This window comes from Pinus tabuliformis, chromosome 8 (genome assembly GCF_031772625.1).
Source record: "Pinus tabuliformis cultivar Carrire ecotype Pingquan chromosome 8, CPIR1, whole genome shotgun sequence".
Classification (NCBI taxonomy): domain Eukaryota; kingdom Viridiplantae; phylum Streptophyta; class Pinopsida; order Pinales; family Pinaceae; genus Pinus; species Pinus tabuliformis.
In genome coordinates this window covers 1,394,004,335-1,394,026,233 of record NC_142294.1, presented here as the reverse complement: position 1 = coordinate 1,394,026,233, position 21,899 = coordinate 1,394,004,335, and the positions used below count along the sequence as shown (strand labels likewise).

Below are 21,899 nucleotides of genomic sequence, written 5' to 3'. Positions count from 1 at the left end.
TGGCCAACTCCCACCTTTGCCAACTTCTTATCTTCCAGGATCTTCCAAAGTGCAGGCAGTTGATAAGCTGCTTCAGAACCAAGCCGCCACTCTCGCTCTTTTGAAGGATAATCTCCATCAAGCTCAAAAATGGATGAAGAATAGGTTGACCAACATTGCTCAGAAAGGTCTTTTCAAGTGGGTGACCAAGTGTTTCTTCGACTCTAGCCTTATAAGAAAACATCTCTCAAAGAAAAGGGCTTCCAAAAATTAGCTCCAAAATTTTATGGGCCTTATCAGGTGATTTAGCGTATTGGCTCCGTCGCCTACAAATTGGCCTTGCCAACTACTTCAAAAACCCAACCTGTCTTCCATGTCTCTTACCTCAAGAAATTCGTGGGCATAATTGCAACCTAAAACCATACTACCTGAATTGGATGAGGAAGGTTTTATTTGGATCCAATCGAAACAAGTCCTTGATTCACAGGAATGGCATCTTTGCGGTTGCACTGTCAAGGAAGTCTTCATCTAGTGGAAAGACACCTTACCAGAAGATGCAACATGGGAACCAGCAAATATTCTCCAGAAATTTTCGCAACTCCAACCTTGGAGGAAAAGGATGCTTCTGAAGGGGAGGGCATGTTAGGGTCTGACCCTAACCCCTTTATTAATGTAATAAGCCCAAGAGGTCGTAAGAGTCATGATTAGTTAGTTTAATAAATAAAGCCCGTAAGCATTGTAAGTGGTTGACCCGCATTATAAAAAAGGGACCACAATTAGTTATAATGGGCCATAGCTAATAAATAAAGTGGTTAACCCACATTATGCAAGGGACCACGAGTAGTTAGGGTTTTGGGTCTCAGGAAACTATATATTGTCGAAGATAGTAAGGGAAGTCTTGTCTTGTGTTGTGTAATTGAGCTCTGCTCTATTGGAGGTTGCCCCCTTGAAGAGGCAAGTGAACAGTATTGCTACAGATCTTAATAAAATATTTCCATTGTTATCATCTCATTGTGTTATTTTCTGTGGTATCTCTAGCATATTTCGCACTTCTAATATTTTCTACAGGTCAAGCATACTACAGATATTTCCTTGTGTCAAGTACTGTGATATCGAATTAGGAAATGGTCATGTGGATGACATACTTTGGTGAACCTAAGTGGAGTATGTGCCTTGGAGAGGCAGTTGTGTGGTGTCCTATGGAATGCCTCCCAGCATTGTGCTCTGATCTAGTGGAGAGATAGAGCTTACTTGTCAACTTTCAAGGCCTTGGTAATTTGACAATGTTGGTCATGATGATGTTTATAATGACGCTTATCAATCTGAATCATTTCCTATAGAATATTTCAATTTAAGAATATCCTGATGAGTCATTATGAATACCTCCCTAGTTAAGAGGGAGTTGAAATTGTAACTAGGTTCAGTGTTCATATTTTATCACTATGATTTTGTAAAAGAGTCAAAAAGAATTTATTTGAATAAAAAAGAAAATCATTTTATCATGTCCCATTTGGGCATTTAAAAGAAAAGAAAAATTGAATTTTCAAAAGACATTTTGTGTCTCCAAGATTAACCAAGTCGGCCCTAAAATATTTAAGTCGGCTCAGCTAGCATTCACACCCATTCGACCTCATGAATTGGTTATAAATAAGAGTTAATTGTCCTCCTCAAACAACAACTCATCTGAACATATAAGTAGATGGTTTCGAGCAGATCAAAACAAGTTTAGAAGCAGATCAAAGCTGAAGAAAGTCTCCTTGAAATATAAAATCATCTCTATGATCTATAGATGTTCAAGAAAAGGACAAAACCTTTTGACTTGTACCCTGTACATGAACCGAAGTCAATGACATTATTCTATGGTTCATTTCTTGGAGAAAGGTCTAAATTTTGTGACATATTAACTGTTGAAAGAGGTTTGAACTTGTGGATGAGTGTAAACTTGTGGTTGATATTTGTGACAGAGGGAAGAATAATTTTGAGCATCTAAGGACAGGCATATGACATCTTGTGAACATATCTATGGAGGGATGACTTGGCACTTGGAAAATTGATCTACTATGATTTGGATTTCTCTTGTTGAAGATGATTCTATAAGGAAGGATTTGTCGGGTATTCACTTTGTGGGTTTTTCCCTGGCCTCTGGCCTAATTTCTAGGGTCTCTTGTCTCATTGTGATCTCTATTTTTCTTGAAAGATTGAACAATTGTATATTGCCTAATGAAGAAGACATAAGAAGTAATAAGTAAACATCTGACTTTCACAAGTAATTATCAAGAAGAGGAATTAAGTGTTAGACCACATTACACTCGGTTTCTCAACAAGAGGAAACTCGGCAACACCATGATGAATCAGACATCGTGGCATCATACCTCACAAGTGTTCAAAAAGTTTGAGATGAGCTTGGAGTTGTTGGGGTAGCCTTGCCAAATGATGAGCTTGTAAGGATATCCCTGAGCGAGTTCTCAAAACCCTCGGCTACCTTTGTGATAGGGATTCTAGCAAGAGAACATCTACCAAATTGGAATAGACTATGGGTTGACTTAGCCCAGACGGAGTAGTGGCAAAAATCCTTACGTAAATGACAATAGTAGAGTGTGGATGATGAGAACCTTCCTCTTTCTAGTCTAGCAATGAGGAGCAAAGGTTCGAGCAATAGGGGTGAGGAGTCAACCTCACAGCCGAAGAAATGGGACTTGAATAAGGTCTAGTGTTTTGCTTTGTCATAAGATGAGACACTATGCTTCATAGTGTCTGAAGAGGAAGAAAGGAGGAAAGGGCAAGCAGCCAGTTGTAGCAACGTCGGCAAAAGCTCGGGAGGAGTTTGTAAGTAAGTTCGAGAAGGAATTCGTACTTGTTTCCTACCTTACCTCAGGGAGATTACTAGTGAGTGTGTGGTTGGTGGATATTGGAGCCACAAGCAATATAACAAAAGCACGAGATTAGTTCGACAGCCTGACCAAGTGGGACTCAGAACTATATGTGGAGTTTGGTGATGATGCCAAACATGCAATTAAAGGGGTTGGAACAGTGATATTCCAACTTCAGTTTGGAGGCAAGATGGAAGTGAAGGACGTGTTGTGGGTATCAAAACTCAGGTGGAGTTTGCTCCTAGTCTCCATGATGGAGAAGAAGGCATTCTTTGTTGCTTTCCAGGATGGGAAGGTACTAATCAGACCCAGCAAATCTAGCTCTAATGAGGGACATGTTTTAGGAGTTAGCGAGAGCAAAATGTATAGGCTAAAGGGCCAACCTAGTTGAGCTAAGGAATAAAACAGAGCAGGGAAAGAAAACAAGGAGTAGACAACTCCAAAGTTTGAGCAACTCAGAGGGAGTTAGCCTTTAGGTTCAGGAGGGGAGGAGCAGTTGACATATTCCCCCAAATCAGTTAAGAAGGTCTCTTGGTACAAGATGACCTTACAGAATGTTTAGGAGCAGGAGGCTTCAAGGAACCAGGCCAAGGATAGTCATATTTCGAGGATGTTTCCAGAACAAAGGGAAACAAAGGCTTCCAACTCAAAGGGAGCATCCAAGGCAATGAATGCAGGATCAAAGTTAGCTCCAAGTGGCAGAAGTACCTCCCTCACTAAGAGGGAGTGTTTATGTTTGTAGCTCGGGCAAGTACTTGTGCATAGGCCTAAGTGTCTAGGCATGCAAAAGTCATCCAATATCTCCTTAGAACACTTGCTCAAGGATTAGCAAGTTGCTAATGTAAATTAGCCTAAGTTAGACTTAGGAAAAGCACATAAGAATAATGTTGGCTTATCGAGCTAAAGTAAACTTAGGAAAAGTAAATTATTTACTTCAGTTATTATGTTTTAATCTCAACCCTTGATCTCAAGTGATGCAAGATCTAATCTTGGTCGTCAACCAATTTGGAGATTATGGTTACGGGTTTAGCTAGATTTAAAGTAAAAAAAGCAAGGCTAGGGAGAGGGAGAAGACACAACATGTAGCAACACAAGATTGAGAGAGGCTTCTTAGTGAGTGTGTTGGGTCCGAGGAAGGAGCGACAAGGAGATCTAGATCAACCAAGGAGGGTTTGATCAACTGGATCAAATCTAGTATTGTATGCAATTCCTTAGTTGGGCCATTTTCCCAAGAAGGGAGCCCAAGTAAGTTCAGAACTTAATGAAGAAATCGAATTGCGATGAACCTGTGTGTCCTTTTTGTGATTGAGATTGGAGAATTTTCTTTTATTGTATTTGATGTTGATAATACCCTAGCTATTCTTTTTATTCAATAGACATAATTCTGCTCAGAACTAACAGTAGGATTATTAGGGTACACCTTGTTCAAATGTCTCTATAAGATTCACTTTGTAAGGGATTTTTTAGCACTATTTGATGAGCTCCCCACCTTGTGTGACTTTGTTGTTATACTAACAGGAGTAGGAGTTGGTTTCCTTAAGGAGCACTATAAGGAAAGTAGACAATTGGCACATTAAAACTTCCTTGACATGGTCGAATGAAACATCCTTAAGGGAGCTCTACACATCTTTTGTCACATATTTGAGGTGGCAACATCTTGAGGAGTTGTTGAAAGTTGAAACAAGCAAGGGACCTATCTTGCACGTGTTTTGTGATCCACTTTATGAGGAGTTGGATAACCTTATTGAAGAGTGTCTTTCATAGGGTGAATATATGTGGCATTCAACCTAAATATTTGGTCAAAGAATATTTTTGTGAGGGAGAACTAGGCCAAAGTTTAATAAGTGGCAGTAATGAAGGATTAGGCACATTCTTCAAGGCCATGATGACTCTAAAATGAGAATTTCCCTTCTCCCAAGGAAAATTTTAAGTTGTTTTAAATATTTATAATTCTTCTTGGAGGATTTTGTGGATCTGGAAACTACATATTATTATTTTAGCGTAAGAAGATTGAGCTAGAAAATCTATATAAGAATTGGTTCTCCGTTGTTGAGCATGGTTGGATTCATTGGAGATTCCCCCTAAACCTAAGTGAAGATCTGTTGGGAGGAGAAAGTCAAGGGGTGAGCATATCTGAGGTTTCATCCCTCCTCTTTCGTCTTGGATGATTAGGGTTTTATGCTAAAGTAGCCATTGTTTTTACTGCTGGAAATAATCTTTGTAGAGTGAAGTTTTGCATACTGAGAACCAAATGAGGTAGAGGTTGTCAACCATCCCCAGTCCTTGAAGTAACTTTGAATTTTTGAGGAAATTTCCGTCGTAATTTAAGGTTAGGTGTTTGCATATGTTACTAGTGTTGAAGGAAAGGTAACTAGGTTCGGTCTTCATAAATGTACTTTAGATATTTGTATTTATTAAAGAAAAGAAATATTATTTTTATAATATATGTCAATGAGTTTCTTGCTCATTGAAATAGGTCTAGCACTATTTAAAGCGCTATAGGTGAGTCAAATAGTCAAAAGAATAAGTTGAAGACCTTAAGGGCATGTTATACCTTGTATGTATGTATTATGGTCAAGAGAATACCTCCAAGCAAAGTCACAAGTCTCCTCCAAGCAATGGCACCTTCAACAAGCTCCTTCAAGTATGCTACAACACCATGGAAGCTATCCGAAGTCTGCTCAAAATTCAGCCACCAAACTGCCCTCAAAGTCGGCCTACAATTAAGAAGACAAGCTGGCCTAAATGCAGTCAGTCAAGTTGGCTTAAAAGGAGGGACAGTCCTCTATTTATAGAGATTGTCCACTCCAAGGAAAACGCATAAATTGTGCTCTGAAATCCGCAAGAGAAAGAGATCAAGAAGGTCGAAGGAAGCCAAGGTAAAAGGGGCTACTAGGGCAGCGAAGAGAAGAGGAGGAACAACGAAGAGTAAGGGACTGTTTCTAGGGTATACACAATCACACATGCAAGGGAATGAAGGACAGTCTGCGGCCATAACAGCAGTAAGATCACAGTTGGATATTTCTGTTTGTTTGGGGCTAAAACTAGGCCCATAAAGGCCTCCTACTCCAGCGTGGAAGAAGGACATCAAGCAAAGTAAGAAAGAAGGAGGCCGAAGTATAAAGGATTGTTTATAGGGCTAGAAACAGTCACACATGCGAGGTACAGTAAGGGTATGCCTAAGCCATAATAGTAGCTAGTGAACAGTTCATTGTTTGGATGAGAGATCAAGCCTACAAGCACTCCCAACCCTAGCGAAAGAGCCTATCTCTCTAAGGTAAAAGGACTCTAATTAGAAAATGACGTGCTAGAAGACAAAGTGCCAGAAGAAGTACCAGAAAAAGTGTCGAGGTATATGGTGCAGAAAGGAGTAAATACTTGACTTGTGCTTAGAGGATCTCTTAGTCAGGGGTCTAAGGTTTGGCATTGATCAATAGAAACTTCAATAAGAGAAATTCACTAAAGGGTTTTCCTCTCAAAAGAAAAGAGGTTTTGGCCCTAGCAGAGAGCCAACATCTTGTGTTCTTGTTTTTATGTTTTGCTAGCAGTTTGATGAAATACACACATATGCACTAATAAAAAGAAGAAGAAGAATAAGCTAACAAGAAAAGAAAAAGACTCCACAAACTGTTATCAAGTAACAAAGAATCACACTACACTACTTTGCCCTAGATTCTTCAACATTGTATTAGAGCTAAGGTGACACATCAAAGAAAGGGCAACTCAAGAGCACTCATCAAGGAGAAGCATCTACAAAGTTGAAGCATCAAGCCTAGAAGTCTCAATCATTGCAAGGACAAGAAGGGTCTACAATCCATCATTCATCAAGGAGGTTTACAAAGCTAGAAGAAGAGCCTTATATAAAGGCACCTACAAAGAAGAGCAGATTGAAGCAAGACCTACATCAAGCTACAAGTCTTCAAGCAAACATCATCACCAAGAAAGTCCACTTGGAGAAGGCAACTTGAAGAACATCAAGATCCCGGGAAGACAAGCCATCAAGTCTTCAAGGAGGAAGCAAATCCATTACATCTCAAAATCTATCAAGTAAGTACATGTCCCTTTCTGAATATATATCAATGTCTTTTTGCAAGGAAAGCAATAAATTGATAGGAACCAATAACTTTTTTGCATGGAAGAAGAGGATTGATCTACTACTCAAGGAGAATGAACTCCTAGAACATGTCAAAGGGAATATCATTATCCCTGCTAAGGAACAGACTCAAGCCTTAGCCAAGTACAATAAGGATGAGACAAGAGCTCAAAGGATTCTAATAGAATCAATCAAAGACTCTCTCATTCCTTATGTCTCCAAATTTGAGACATCGAAAGAAATCTATGATAAGCTAGTAGAGCTATTCTCGGTATCCACAACCAGAGAAGTAATATCTCTGAGGAATGAATTATACAAGATGAAGATAACAAAGGAAGGAATAGCTCCCTACTTCATGAAAATCTCTGAAATGAGAGATCAACTTCAAGAGCTTGGGGAAGTCATGTCTGACAAAGAGATGACAACTGTAGTACTCAATGCTCTACATGAGGAGTGGGGAAACTTCACATCTAGCATATATGCCAAGAAGGAAGCAACCACTCTAAGTGAAATGTGGTCTCTATACAGAACAGAAGAAACCAGACTTAAGGCAAAAGAAGATGTGGGATCAAAGGAGCAAGCATTTGCTACCATGGCCAAAAGAAAGGGTAAATTTGGCAAGTTTGGTCCACGAAGAATAAACATCGAAGACATGTCCAAGATACAATGTTTTGGATGCCAAGAATATGGAACATTACAAAAGGAATTGCCCAAGCTTAAGAAGGACTACAACAACAAAAGAAAGAGGGAAGAAACTCACTTGACTCAAGAGATGAAAGAAGAAGGAAAGAAGCAAAAGAAGGAAGATCCTCCGGATCTCTACTATGACCAGGTCAACCTCTTTACTTCTAGACTTCTTTCAAAGTCTTGAGTAGAATAGGAGCATGTAGGAATAAATTAAAATTGCATGGCTAGAAACATCCTCTAGAATCTAGCAACATGATGTACATAGATTTCTACATACTCATGTAGATGTAGCATTTATGATAAGAACAAAATGCATAAGTAGAAATATCTAGGAGCATGGCAGATATAGCTCAAGTTATTCGTGTAGAAGAAGCATATCTAGTATAGGACCTCATACATGATGAAAGAACTACATCATCAAAACAAAGGAAACATTTGCAAGGCAAGGATCTTTAAGATCCTATGATGGAATCTTCAAAAGAAGGTTCATGGACCAAAGTAAATGTCTCATTGGGAATCCCATTCATGGGTTTCAAGAAAAGAATCATATGTAGGCAAGCTAAGATGAAGCAAGAAGGGCCACACCAACGGATGATCAAAGGAGAATCAAGATGAGGTTTGTATGCATCAAAGTTTAAGTCATGTTATCATTTGTATACTATTAAGTCATGGGTATAGTTCTATAACATAATCAAGCATGAAAGAATATCTTTCACCAAGGACATGCTCGAAGGCATGCATTACAATGCGACGAAGGTCAACAAAAGAATATGGTCACATAAGGAGCATAAGATTGCTGACTAAGAAGCAAGAAGAAATGTTGACAAGTCCAGAAAGCAAGCAATGAAGGAATAATCTCACAAGAAGCAATAGATGGTTGACCTATCTATCTGAGAAGAAGTTAATGAAGAAAGAGATCGAGCATGTGAAGAAAACCATGATCAACAAGAATCACTATCTGACAAAATTCCTTGAAAGATATCTCCCGAAAGAAGGCAGGACAACTCTGATAAAGGAAGAAAGGACCCTTGACACCTATGAAGGCCTTTAAGATATAAAAGGTGTAGATAATTGATTCTACTCCACAAAGATGTCATGACAAAGAAGCCATCCAACAAAAGAAAAAGCAATGTTGAAGTAATATCAGGATAAAGTCATGATGGGCTACTAGGTCAAAGCATGTAACCTAGCAAGTACATCAAAACATCCATGAGAAGAATATTCTGAAGCATGGACAAGATGACAAAGGAGTAGCCAAGATGACAAGAAAACCTGATAGTCAATTTCCACGAAGCAATGACATGACAAACCAAGAAGGAAAGTGATTGATGGATGGTGCCCTACCTGGAAGAAGTTCAAACAAAGACTTCATGACATCAAGAAAGGAAGAAGATCAAGCAGCTAAAGGACCCACAAAGAAGAAGCTGTTGATGAAGGAAAGAGTCCCCAGTTAAGAGGGAGCTCTGACAGGTCCCTGATCAAGAGTGAGTTTTTGGATCACCCCTGATTACAATGGAGTGACCATTGTGTTTTCCATTTCATGGGTCATGCACTAGACCAGGACTAACAGTCGTAAGTCTAGATGAAAGCCATGAATGGAAATGTAGACACAAGATAGACACAACATTCTTGTCTTCATTTGGGAAGAAATAATGGGAGGGTTAGGTAATCATCTAGCATCCGATACTCTTTGCGGATGTGTAGGGCATCCAAGACAAGAGTAGGCAAGAGGACCAATATTCTTTGAGGGTTGGGAACCCAAGATAAGAATAGTCCTAGAAGGTCATACTCGAAGAACACTCAGGAGGGTATGTACCTTGAGAGACAATGATGAAGGTGTCTATAAATCATTGGTCTCGCCAACATTGTAGTTCATGGTCTTGTAAAGAGATGGAGTTGTTAGTCAAGGCCTTGCACTATGACAATGTTGATGGATATGATGCTATAACAGATAGATTGCTAATTCGGTTTCTCTTACGTGAATTCTTCAAGATTGATAATAGCCAAACACCTTGTAATGTTGTCTAAATACCTCCCTAGTTAAGAGGGAGTGTTAAAGGAAAGGTAAATATGTTCAGTCTTCATAAATGTACTTTCGATATTTGTATTTATTCAAGAAAAGAAATATTATTTTTATAATATATGTCAATGAGTTTCTTGCTCATTGAAATAGGTCTAGCACTATTTAAAGTGTTATAGGTGAGTCAAATGGTCAAAGGAATAAGTTGAAGACCTTAAGGGTATGGTATACCTTGTATGTATGTATTATGGTCAAGAGAATACCTCCAAGAAAAGTCACAAGTCTCCTCCAAGCAATGGCGCCTTCAACAAGCTCCAAGCATGCTACAACATCATGGAAGCTATCTGAAGTCTGCTCAACAAGTCAACCACCAAACTTCCCTCAAAGTCGGCCTACAATTAAAAAGACAAGCTGGCCTAAATGCAGTCAGTTAATTCGCCTTAAATGGAGGGATAATCCTCTATTTATAGAGGTTGTCCACTCCAAAGACAACGCATAAATTGTGCTCTGAAATCCGCAAAAGAAAGAGATCAAGGAGGTCGAAGGAAGCCAAGGTAAAAGGGGCTACTAGGGCAGCGAAGAGAAGAGGAGGAACAACGAAGAGTAAGGGACTGTTTCTAGGGTATACACAGTCACACGTGCAAGGGAATGAAGGACAATCTGCGGCCATAACAGCAGTAAGATCACAGTTGGATATTTTTGTTTGTTTGGGGCTAAAACTAGGCCCATAAAGGCCTCCTACTCCAGCGTGGAAGAAGGACATCAAGCGAAGTAAGAAAGAAGGAGACCAAAGTATAAAGGACTGTTTCTAGGGCTAGAAACAGTGACACATGCGAGGTACATTAAGGGTATGCCTAAGCCATAATAGCAGCTAGTGAACACTTCATTGTTGGGATGAGAGATCAAGCCTACAAGGACTCCCAAGACTAGAAAGGGAGCCTATCTCTCTAAGGTAAAATGACTCTAATTAGAAGACGAAGTGCTAGACGAAGTGCTAGAAGAAGTGCCGAGGTATATGGTGCATAAAGGAGTAAAGACTTGACTTGTGCTTGGAGGATCTCTTAGTCAAGGGTCTAGGGTTTGGCATTGATCAATAAAAGCTTCAATAAGAGAAATTCACTAAAGGGTTTTCCTCTCAAGAGAAGAGAGGTTTTGGCCTTGGCAGAGAGCCAACATCTTGTGTTCTTGTTTTTATGTTTTGGTAGCAGTTTGATGAAATACACACATATGCACTAATAAGAAGAAGAAGAAGAAGAATAAGCTAACAAGAAAAGTAAAAAGATTCCACAAATTGTTATCAAGTAACGAAGAATCACACTACACTACTTTGCCCTAGATTCTTCAACAACTAGCTCATTTAATCTTAAGGGATTGTGATTGAAGATGTGATGTGTTGTTGGCTTGCCTATTTTTTAAAAGGTTGTCCTACTCTGTCCTCTTTTCTTATGATATCATGTTATGGATGTTCCTTCACTATCTAAGGTTGCACATTATTTATTGGTTGTGAATTCGTGGTTGTGATGGTGCATCTTCTATTTGTTGATTTTTAAAGAATTCTCCAAACTTATAGTTGATTCTTATGATTATTTCTTAGATTGATCTTATCTTACATTCATTGATCATCATATATCAATTACACAAAGAACTTCAACAATAAAAAACAATATTCTAGAAGATCATAAAGGGACAGCCACACAAGAACACATTGTTTTACCCTGGGAAAACGCGCATGGGGAAAACCTAGCAACCTTTGTCAATAGATAAATCTTCAATTCAACAAAGATACATCTTAATCAATAACTAGGTCAAACCTAATCCATGGTCCATTCTTCTAATCGAGTCAATCTGGCCCAAGAAACATGCTTTGTTCTTGCCTCCAAAATGTTGCTTTGCTAGCCCTCATAGATGACACTTCGCTAGCTCAGAATATGTCCTTCACTGGCCTCAGAGATGACCTTCTTGACTGCCTCAGATTAGGCCCTTTGTTGGCTGCCTCAAACCTCTGCTCTCTTCAGACTTTGTTGCCTTAGATTGCCCTCCATATTCCTCAAATAGACTCCTCGCTGGCCTCAAATGTACTTTGCATGCCTCAGAACTTTGCTCTTGCCTCAAAATTCATTCTAGCCTTAAATTAGGCTCTTCTTGCCTCAGAGAGATGCGAGCTTCATTGTTGGCCTTGAGGAAGGTTGAATTGCCTCTATTTATAAACTTGTTGGTCAGAATTGGTGCCTTTTTGGATGGAGCTGACTTGAACATTTGAGGGGGCGAATTGACTAGGAGGAGATCGACATGACACATTTTGGAGCCAAAAATTCTTTTTCCAAAAATCAATTTTTCTTCTTATAAAAGGAGCATGAAGAACATGTTTACAAACATATTATTAAGGACTCAAATATACATTATGAAGACCAACCACAGTTACAAAAATCAACACTATTAGGGCTCTCACTTACTATCATATAACCTAAAAAATCTCTTGCAATAATTATGGCACTGTTGCCTCAAAATCTAGCAGGTCTTGTGGCGGGGTACCCTACAAGGCAAGCACTAGATCAAGTGATAGCAATGAGATAACAGCACGTTGTCACCACAGCCAATACCCCCAGCTATTTATGGATTTTAACCAATGGGAGGAGTCCCAGTATAAGGTCACCTACAAGAGATATTCTAGGTCTAGAGGTTCAAGGTGACACAATCAGCTTCCAAAGGATGGCTCGACTTAAGCACAAGGTTTAAACAATGATGAAGAGGCAATTTGCATCCCTTAGATATGTTAAAATTTTGTAGCTATGGTCAGTCTTCATAATTTATGTTTTAGCCCTTGTAATATAAAATGTAATTGTATGACATGTTCTTCATGTCATTTTCATTGATTAGCCCTTGAAAGAATTATTATAAGACATGTTATTCATGTTGGATTTAAAAGAGAAAATTTTGAAATCTGAATTTTGAATTTTTTGCTCCAAACTAGTTAAGTTGACCCTCCCTCAAGTCAAGTCGGCCCCAGTGAAGAGACACACCCATCCGCAAAGGCATAACACTATATAAAGAGCATTCGACCTCCTCCACAAGGCATAATTCGATCTCACACAAGATAAGACAATTTTTGGGCATCCAATCAAAGGACAAGAAGGACAAAAAAGATGAATTCATCTCTACCACCTATCTCTCACTCTCTTAAACCTCACTAATCTCTGTGACCAAAAGTTTGTTGCGTCACCAATAAATTATCTATATACTTCCACAATAAGTTTTACATTGAAATTTCAGCGTCAACTCTGAAAATTGATAATTTCCACTTTGCCTTGCATGACCATTTGACCAAGTTGTGATTGAATTGGCAAACACTCATGCATCTATAAAACAGATTAGTTTGTAAACCCAAAAAGAAAAACATTTCGTTCCAAGATTAATCTCAATAGGCATCTATAACATAAGATAAGCATTGATCTCACAACAATGAAAGGGATAAAGTTCTCTTCAAAGTTGTACAAAGTGCTAGCAACACAAAATGTGTATCGAGTTTTGTGACCTCACAATAGCAGTTGTCTTAGATATTAAGTGCATAAAGGTGACAGGCACAACAAGATCAATGGCTTCAATTATTAGATGACGATTATAACCATACCATGTCAAATTATGACATAATATTTCAATTAGCGCAGCCATATAAATTAAATGGTTGGTAAACTTTGATAAGCATCAAGACACTTATCTCATGATACATCTTTAGATTGCGAAGACAAAAAAAAACCATAAAAATTAACTAAAGTATAGCTTTATTTTAAATTATTATTATTTATTAGAAAAAAATAATATATCAGTTAAACATATGTACATTTAAAAAAACATGTAACAAAATTCTTAACCATGGAGATTCGCCCCCACTTTACCATGGAAATTCTTAATTTGTAAATAGGCTTTGTTACAATATTATGACTTATCAATACCACATGCCCAAAAAACCATAAATCATTTCATAGTCGAAATATTTTATATATTTTTATTTTTATTTGACTTTATAACATTTTTTTAATTAATTGAAAAGAAAAAATTGGCATAACTACTTTTGAGATAAATCTCAACCATCTATTCCTGATTACTAGTAAAAGTACTCCGTCAATATTCCAGGGGTTAAATCTCCACCATCCACCTATTAATTATTGATAATTAAATTAAAATTCTGAAAACCTTATTCAAACATAAACATACCTATTGGCATAAATATAAATCATTTGAAATAAAACCTGTGTACCAAGAAGATACAATTCTAATATAAAATGTCTACACTAAGTAAATCAAATACAGCAAGATGGAGCAAAACCAGTGCAAAACAAACCTACTATAAATATCCATGAACTTGCCAATTCAATAGAAAATAACCAACTTGCAATTTACCAAATTTGGTGCAGCCCAGCCGAAAAATACAGAGATGGCAGTCATGATCTGCTTTGCAACAGAACAATTAAGTAAAAACGCAAGATATTGGTGGTCCCCGGCAATGACTCATTTCTTCTATAAAGAATAACAAACTAAGCACATATATCATTATCTAACACCATTATAAAGAATAACAAACTAAGCACATATATCATTATCTAACACCATTTGAAAAAACAAAAGAACTCGAACTTGCAAAGCTAAGTCCAAGCACAAGGACACAAAAAAAAAAATTGTACTTACAAAGGCAGATCCAAGAGATCCAGCCAAGACTATGCTCCTGGGATGCCGCATAGCCATGATCTTGAACACATAAAAACTAAAGTTATAAACTCAAATAAAGGAATCTCACACACTAATGTACAACTAATATTTTCGAATGCAGAATGCAGATTTCCGCCGTTGTAATTCATAATGAAAAGAAAAGGTTTCTGGAGAACTGTGTTAAAAATCTTTGAAACATCCGGAAACCTTTTCTTTTCATTAGGAAGAAAAAGGACTAGAATGGCCCAGCGTCATAAGCATTGTATACGATCACTGCCATCTATCCTAATGCAGTACAAATTGTAATCAATCCAACCATGTTTTATAATCCCTACGATAAAACTATATCAATTAAATAGTGAGAGCGGCCCAGAGATGTATTACTAGCTTTTTCATTACGACTACTGGTTCGAGGCCTTGGATGATAGGAGTGATCCCACCCCTTCTTCAGTTCCTATCTCAATTAAATATTGAGAGCGGCCCAGAGATGTATTACTAGCTTTTTCATTACGACCATTGGTTCGAGGCCTTGGATGATAGGAGTGATCCGACCCCTTCTTTAGTTCCTATCTCAACCAACAGCAAAAGCGTTTTGATGCTGCCCGGGATTTCTCCCCGTTGTAACATAACATATTTTGACACACTGAAAATTTGAAATTGCTATTCCTTCTAAGTTTTATATTTATATATTTATATTTCTGATGATTTATTTATATAATTTTAATTTTTAAATAAAATTTATTTTAATAAAATATATAAATTTATTTTAATAAAATATATAAGTTTATATTTTTATTAAAAAGATTTATTTAAAACATTAATTTTATGTTTAAAGGGGGCCAAGCCTTAGTTGCCAACCCCACCAAATCCCATTGCATTTAAATAATTCATTACCCACATTTCATTAAATAATTTTTGCCAACCCCACCGAGTATCTTGTCCCTTCATTAAATCCCATTAATTTTATCTTACATCTGCACACTCCTTCGCAATCATACCGCCCACACTCCCTTTCGGCCCTTATTCGTTGTCCGAAGTTTATCGGCGGGGGATGGAGAGGGGCCCAAAATGGCCAATTTTTGAAACCGCCCTCTTAAAGAACTTTTCCCTCATTCTATTGTTTCGGGACTCAAAATCTCGAAATGACTTACCACCTGAACTTACCCCCGAACGCATTTTTCATCCAACCGTTTACCGCTGCTCCCATGTCATTTGCCATATGCTAAAGGTTACGCAGGTTCAAGAGGCGCGATCAAGCGATAGCTTGATAAGTACGTTGAAGTGTGCAGGGAAGCAATGAGCACGAAGGTTAATTAAAGCCCAACCCCCGCAGTTGACCGTGACGTTAGCATGGTTGACTGCAATGTGTGGCCTGAAATCACTGCGGGGGTTCAACCTCATTGAAGCTCCCGTACATTATTTACCCCCGCAGTGAGCTCCCAAAGCTTTCCGCCCCACGTCACCTCCACATCACGTTTCATTTCATATCTCTCGTCCAATCAACCACTGCCACTTATCTCCTCTTGCATCATCCCATCGTCGCTTACATTACCCTTTCCCTTCCTCCACACTTAACCTCTGCATTAAATCTCCTTCACCTTACCTTACATCCTGCATGCTCCACCGAGATTCGATGGCCCACATCACTCCTCGGCCCTCATTTGCCGTCCGAACTTTATCGGTGGGAGGAGGAGGGAGGGGGTCCGAAATGGGCAGTGTCCAAAACTGCCTTATTAAACCACCTTTTCTTCATTTTAGTCTTTCAGGACTTAAAATCCCAAAACCAATTACCGTCGTGACTTACCCCCGAACGTTCATCTATTCCATTACCGCCCCTCCTATGTCATCGTCCACCTCCACTGTCTTATCCGTTGCGCTCCTGTCGCTCACCTTCTGCCACATCATTTGTCGGTTAACTCCACCAATCACATTTACTCCCCACTTAAACCACCCATCTTAAATCACCTCAGCTTTCACAACATTTCTGCGTCCACATCATCTCCTCCCTCCACGTCATATGCTTGTCTCATGGTCAGCAATTAAAATTGTTTCAAGATTTGAAGGCAACATCTTTGTATTCGAAGAACACCTAGCAATCAGTTGAGCATATTTTGGCATCGAAGATCAATAAAACACAACAAAGTAGCTCATAAGGTGACAGCGAGGCCAATTTAATAGCGGCACAACTCCACAACAGGATCCAATCATTAAAATGAATACAGCAGAATAAGCACCAACATTTCATTCGGTTATCTGTAATTGATTTTAAAACAGCTTTAGTAATTGTTATTTTAAGCTCTTTCGTTCTATTTCTAATAAATCTTGCATTCTGTTGCAAGATATTTTTTATGTAAACATTATAAATACTTCATCAATTGAAGTAATAAGTGTGGGCTTTTGATGCCAAGACTCTTCACTCTGTAATAAAGCTTCTGTTGTAGTATTTCTAATGAAAGCCTTACGGCTCTAGTTTTGACAGAATTTTGTGCTTCTAGTAAGTTTTTCCAGTTTTTCATATATGTTTTCTGCACATGTTCCAAGCGTTTTAGAAAATCAGGGTAAGGATAGATTGAGTTTCAATCTTCCTGAAATCCCCTTCAAATTAATAATCATTTAAAGAGACAAGTATATTGGATTGTTTGTCTGAGCTAGCTCCTATTTGAACTGATTTTATTGTTTGTACTTCTATCTTCCTTGAATATGTTTTGTTGGGCTGTAGAAATCTTCTACACGCATCCAAATCTTCCTAATTGCTAAGTAATCAATCTGGTTACTCAATTAGTAGGAATCTCCTTACATTCTTCGGTCAAATTCTTACACAAATCAAATCATTCTGTCAGGTTGGAAGCTGACACTTTCAAAGGGAAACCTGTGAGAGAGCCTTTAAATCATAAATAGGAATTGCCATTGATTGTTTACCACCCCCAATTAAAACCATAAATCAGGCCATTGTGCTTCAAAGGCTATTGTTCAGTGACAGGTGAACAGCGTTAAAGAAAGCCTTGTAACACTGAGGGAGCCCCCTCTGGTTCAAAGGCCAGCTTGAGCCTAAAGGCTGATTGAGTTGGTTTCCTGGCGTAGTTTTTGCAGCCAAGGACTGCCTATGGGAAACAAGTACAACATTTGGCGCCGTTGCCGGGGAGCAAAGTAAAAATCTTTCTCCGGGGAACGATAAAGTTTAGATCTATTTCTTGCTGGTGAACAAGGAATAGGCATTTGTATTGGTTGCATTATTTTCACCTAGCGACTCCACTTTGTCGGATGGCGATTCCACTGGATTACCGATCCCACTCTTGTTTTGAAATTTCAGTTGCCTTTACTGCTATGCGAGGTTTGTTGATACTTGCAGTAAGCAGTATATGTATCTCCCTCTCAGCCTTGATCAGAAATCTAAAATGTCTACAGAGGATGCAGCTTCTAAAGGATACATGTGAGTATAGGTTTTCCATTGGAGTTTATGTTCATATTGTATATATTCTTCAGATTTTCAGGTGCTGGCAACGTGGTTTGTCAATAAATCCACTCCGCACTTGGTTACATTGGAAAGCAGATTACACCTAATAGTGTAAAGTTTTTCAATTCAGTTAGATAGAGGTGTGGGATTAATTAGCTACTTTCAGATTCAGGGTGCAGTAGATCTACGATTGTTTTAGTTATATTTCAAGATTGCAATGTTAAGTTTGGTTTGGTTGAGTGCATGATTTCCAAGGGAATAACTGATTAACTCCATAGCCCATGAATTAGGCACTCTTGTGCAAATTTCCACTTACAGTGTCAGTTGTTTCACTTTAGTAGTTTTCAATCTAGAATTTTTAGTTTTCAGTATGAAAGAGTATCCGGGTTAGTGTTGGCATATGGTTTCATTTCGCAAGTTGCAGTCTGCACTAGCAGGTTATTCAAATGACATGGTTGATCCAAGAGAGTTGATTATGGAAAATGATGGTTGATCCAAGAGAGTTGATTATGGAAAATGATGGTTGATGATCAGGTTTACAGTATGACTCCATGCCCAAAGCTAAAGGCAACTGATCTGCTTGTTCTCTGCATCCCATAGGGAGAAGCAGTCCCCATTGGAGCCGATGTTGTAACATATTTAATATATTGAAAATTTTAAATTTTCAGTGTGAAATTATCATTCCTTCTGAGTTAAACACTGAGGACATATATTAATTTTATGCTTTCTGATAATTTATTTATATAATTTTAATTTTTAAATAAATTATTTTTAGTAAAATATATTTTTATTTAAGAGATTTATTTAAAACATTAATTTTATGTTTAAAATGGCCCAGCATTACTTGCCGACCCCACCAAATCTCGTTGCATTTAAATAATTCATTACCCACATTTCATTAAATAATTTCTGCCGGCCCACCGGGTATCCCGTCACTTCATTAAACCCCATTCATTTTATCTCACATCCTGCACACTCCTCCGCCGATAACCATACAATCTAGGCCACTAACCATACAATATTCTCAACAGGCATTTGGTGTTGACATATGCACGACTAATTGAGATGATGAGCAGGACCAGGTCCCTCTCATGCAACATATTGCCCTTTATTGTCAAGCCTATGTCTCTTTGTTGGCTTTCCTTCACCTAGAAGGTTCATCCTTTTTGGTTTAACTCATTTGTATATGCTTTTATGTGATTTTGTGTTATTATATGATGTTATTTTGTCTCTTTTAGGGATACTTAATGACCCAACTTCCTGGCTATTAATATTTGCTGCTCTCTCCAGTTCCTTTGAACTATTCTACTCTTTTTACGCATAAACATAAAGCTATATTTTCAAACTGGCCATGGGATTTTAGAATTACAGCTCTCCAGTTCCTTTGACCTATTTTACTCTTTATAGACATTAATATAAAGCTCAATTTTCAAACTGTCCAAGGGATTTTAGACTTACAGCTGCTACCAAGAAGGTATGGTCCCCTATTTCCGAAAGGATTGACATCGCCAGCGACTTAGTAAAACCCTGCAATAAGAAACATACTGACAGTTAGACCCTGCAGGCTTCAGACAAGAAGACAGACACTAAACCTTCCCCAAATTGTTTTTCCCTTTTCTCACATGGAAACGAGAGGTTGGTTGAACAACCACAAATTCTACGCTCAACCACAGAGAACATATATGGCTTCAATATGAGTGTGCTCTCATGTTCCAGAACAATATGATAAATAAAATCCCTAGGTATTAGCATGCCCCTCCCACCATGTACATAGAAGTTACTACAATTAGAGAGAAATCACATGTACATAGAGGTTATTACACTTGAGAAATCCCATGCCTAGCTTGCATACAGAAAAGATTTTACTAACATAAAAATAAAATCTATAAATTCCAGCATTTTCAGGCCACAGAGGAAGGGATTTCCCATTTTGGTTTGGATGTATACATACCTCCATTGTTGAGACACCCATTGCTGCTGTGGTAGCAACCAACGCCGCTAATCTGATTTTATCCGAGCTCTGTTACCAGTGCAAGTACCAATGAATCTCAGCACAATAACTCATCCTTGCCTCATCACATTTGTGTGCTGTTCCTGCCCTCACTAGGTCTTACGAATGAATCACAACCCATTTCTTTTTAGTAGCGTAGTCACACTGAATATTCTGATCATCGATCCTGGGAAGGTTCAGGAAGGTGTCATCGGGGGAATTCTCACATGGACTGTGCGTACGGTGTGTTGATAAATGAATCTGGCAAGATGCGGGTATGGGATACTCAATGAAAGCCACTCATGACATATGGGGGAGGAAATTCTCAAGTGAAGCCATAAGGAATATCTCGGAATTGAAACCTACCACACCAAATGCCCATTGACACGCATCTGAATGGTAGTTGAAAAAATTTAGATTAAAAAATTGAAAATGGGTCCTCCAAGGATTTTATATGTTGAAGCCAGGGTATTGAATTCTGAGCAGCACAAACCACTCGCTCAAAATTCCAAAAATATACAATTGTGTGAGCGTCCCGGAATCCCTCATTGTATGTCATGGATGGCACCGGAAAATTATAACGGATTTCAAAGGAAAGGAAAGGAAATTGCCAGTATAAAAGTCTGAATCGATGAATATAAATAAAAGCAGGTCAAATCGCAATCCAGTTACCTTATAATTTTTAAATTAGAATATTCATAGTTATCATCAAACTATCGATTTCGCAGACATTGAACAGTATCTTGGCTTTGTATGGCTTCATAGCGCAGGGCATCTTTTATGGATAAACGTGACTATGTTATTAACTTATTTGTATTCGAACAGAATGGCATTTTTATCAAAGAGTGCAGCTTATGACCTGTAGTCAGTTTGATTGCAGTTTATGAAGTTATTAGTCGCCAGTTTGATAGCAATTTAAAGATGAACAATTTTAGTGAGTTTTATGAGGAGACGAGGCTTCACAAAATAGTAAACTTTTTTATTCAAGATCCATAATAGCAAAATCAGGTTAGGAAAAAATCTGAACATGGACTTAAGCCTTTGTGGGCATTGTGGGTGGTACTTTAGACCAGTGGAAATCAAAATAATATTGTGAGATGGTTAAAAAAAAAAGAAAGAAGTGAAAAGGAAAGAAAAATTGTGAGGAAAAAAATTATTATAATGAATGAAAGAAATTATGGGATATATTGCTTTTCCGTCTTGTTATTGTATTTGGTTTTTTGTTTTTTCACTGTGAATTCTCACAATAAACACTCTCAGGTTCTAGATAAATCTCTCCCTGAATAGATTATCCCAAGAGTTAGCTGCTAGAATATCTGCGTAACTTTCCCTGTTGTCTTTGAAGGAATCCCTTGCTCAATAGATTATCCCTTAGCTGCCAGAATATCTGCGTAACTTTCCATGTTGTCTTTGAAGGAATCCCTCGCTGATTAGATTATCCCAAGAGTTAGCTGCCAGAATATCTGCATAATTTTCCATGTTGTCATTTAAGGCCTCGCATTCTAAATTGAAATGTTTTTATGCAAAAAATATATACGATTTCCTCTCACACTTCTTTTTGCCTTTTCCAACGCCCTTTTCACAACGAAGTTGATAAGAATTAGTCCTATATGAAAATTGTTTTTAAATTAATAAAGTTGTATAAATCTCCATGTTTAAGGGATAAACAAGTATTCCGTGGTACTTTAGTCCTTGCCTAAAATGTTAGAAATTAGTATAGTTATAAAATTAAATGATTGATAAATATAGAAGCCATCAAAATATTTATCTTTTATTTAATTTATAAGTTATTTAATTTATGTAATATTGAGAATTTGTAAACTCATAATATAGTGGAGGTAGCATATACACTATATAAGTTTTGCAACAAAAAAACCATTTGAAAACTCAGGATTTCATCTTACATTGTGTATACTAGGAAGAATATTTTCAGATTATCTTGACCATCCATACATTATTATTTTTTAATGAATGGAAATTATGGAAGCTCTGCCCCAAAATAAACGATATTTTTATTTTATTTTAAATTAAATGGAAATTTATTTTTAGATTATCGTGATCATCCATACATTTTTTTTTTAAGAATGGAAATTCTGGAAGCT

General features: G+C 37.8%; 1 protein-coding gene across 1 annotated transcript in view; it reads right to left on the bottom strand.

The window, feature by feature from the left end:
- LOC149240764 (GDT1-like protein 5) overlaps nucleotides 1-20,582 on the bottom strand; it is a 49,122-nt gene extending 28,540 nt beyond the window's left edge. Inside the window, exons 1-4 of the mRNA XM_089373813.1 lie at nucleotides 19,759-20,582; nucleotides 19,266-19,334; nucleotides 14,333-14,392; nucleotides 14,048-14,095 (exon numbers count right to left, since the gene is read on the bottom strand). Coding sequence (XP_089229939.1) covers nucleotides 14,048-14,095; nucleotides 14,333-14,392; nucleotides 19,266-19,334; nucleotides 19,759-19,779 — 198 coding nt within the window. The 5' untranslated portion in view covers nucleotides 19,780-20,582. The remainder of the gene's footprint in view (nucleotides 1-14,047; nucleotides 14,096-14,332; nucleotides 14,393-19,265; nucleotides 19,335-19,758) is intronic.
- Nucleotides 20,583-21,899: the final 1,317 nt, after the last annotated feature.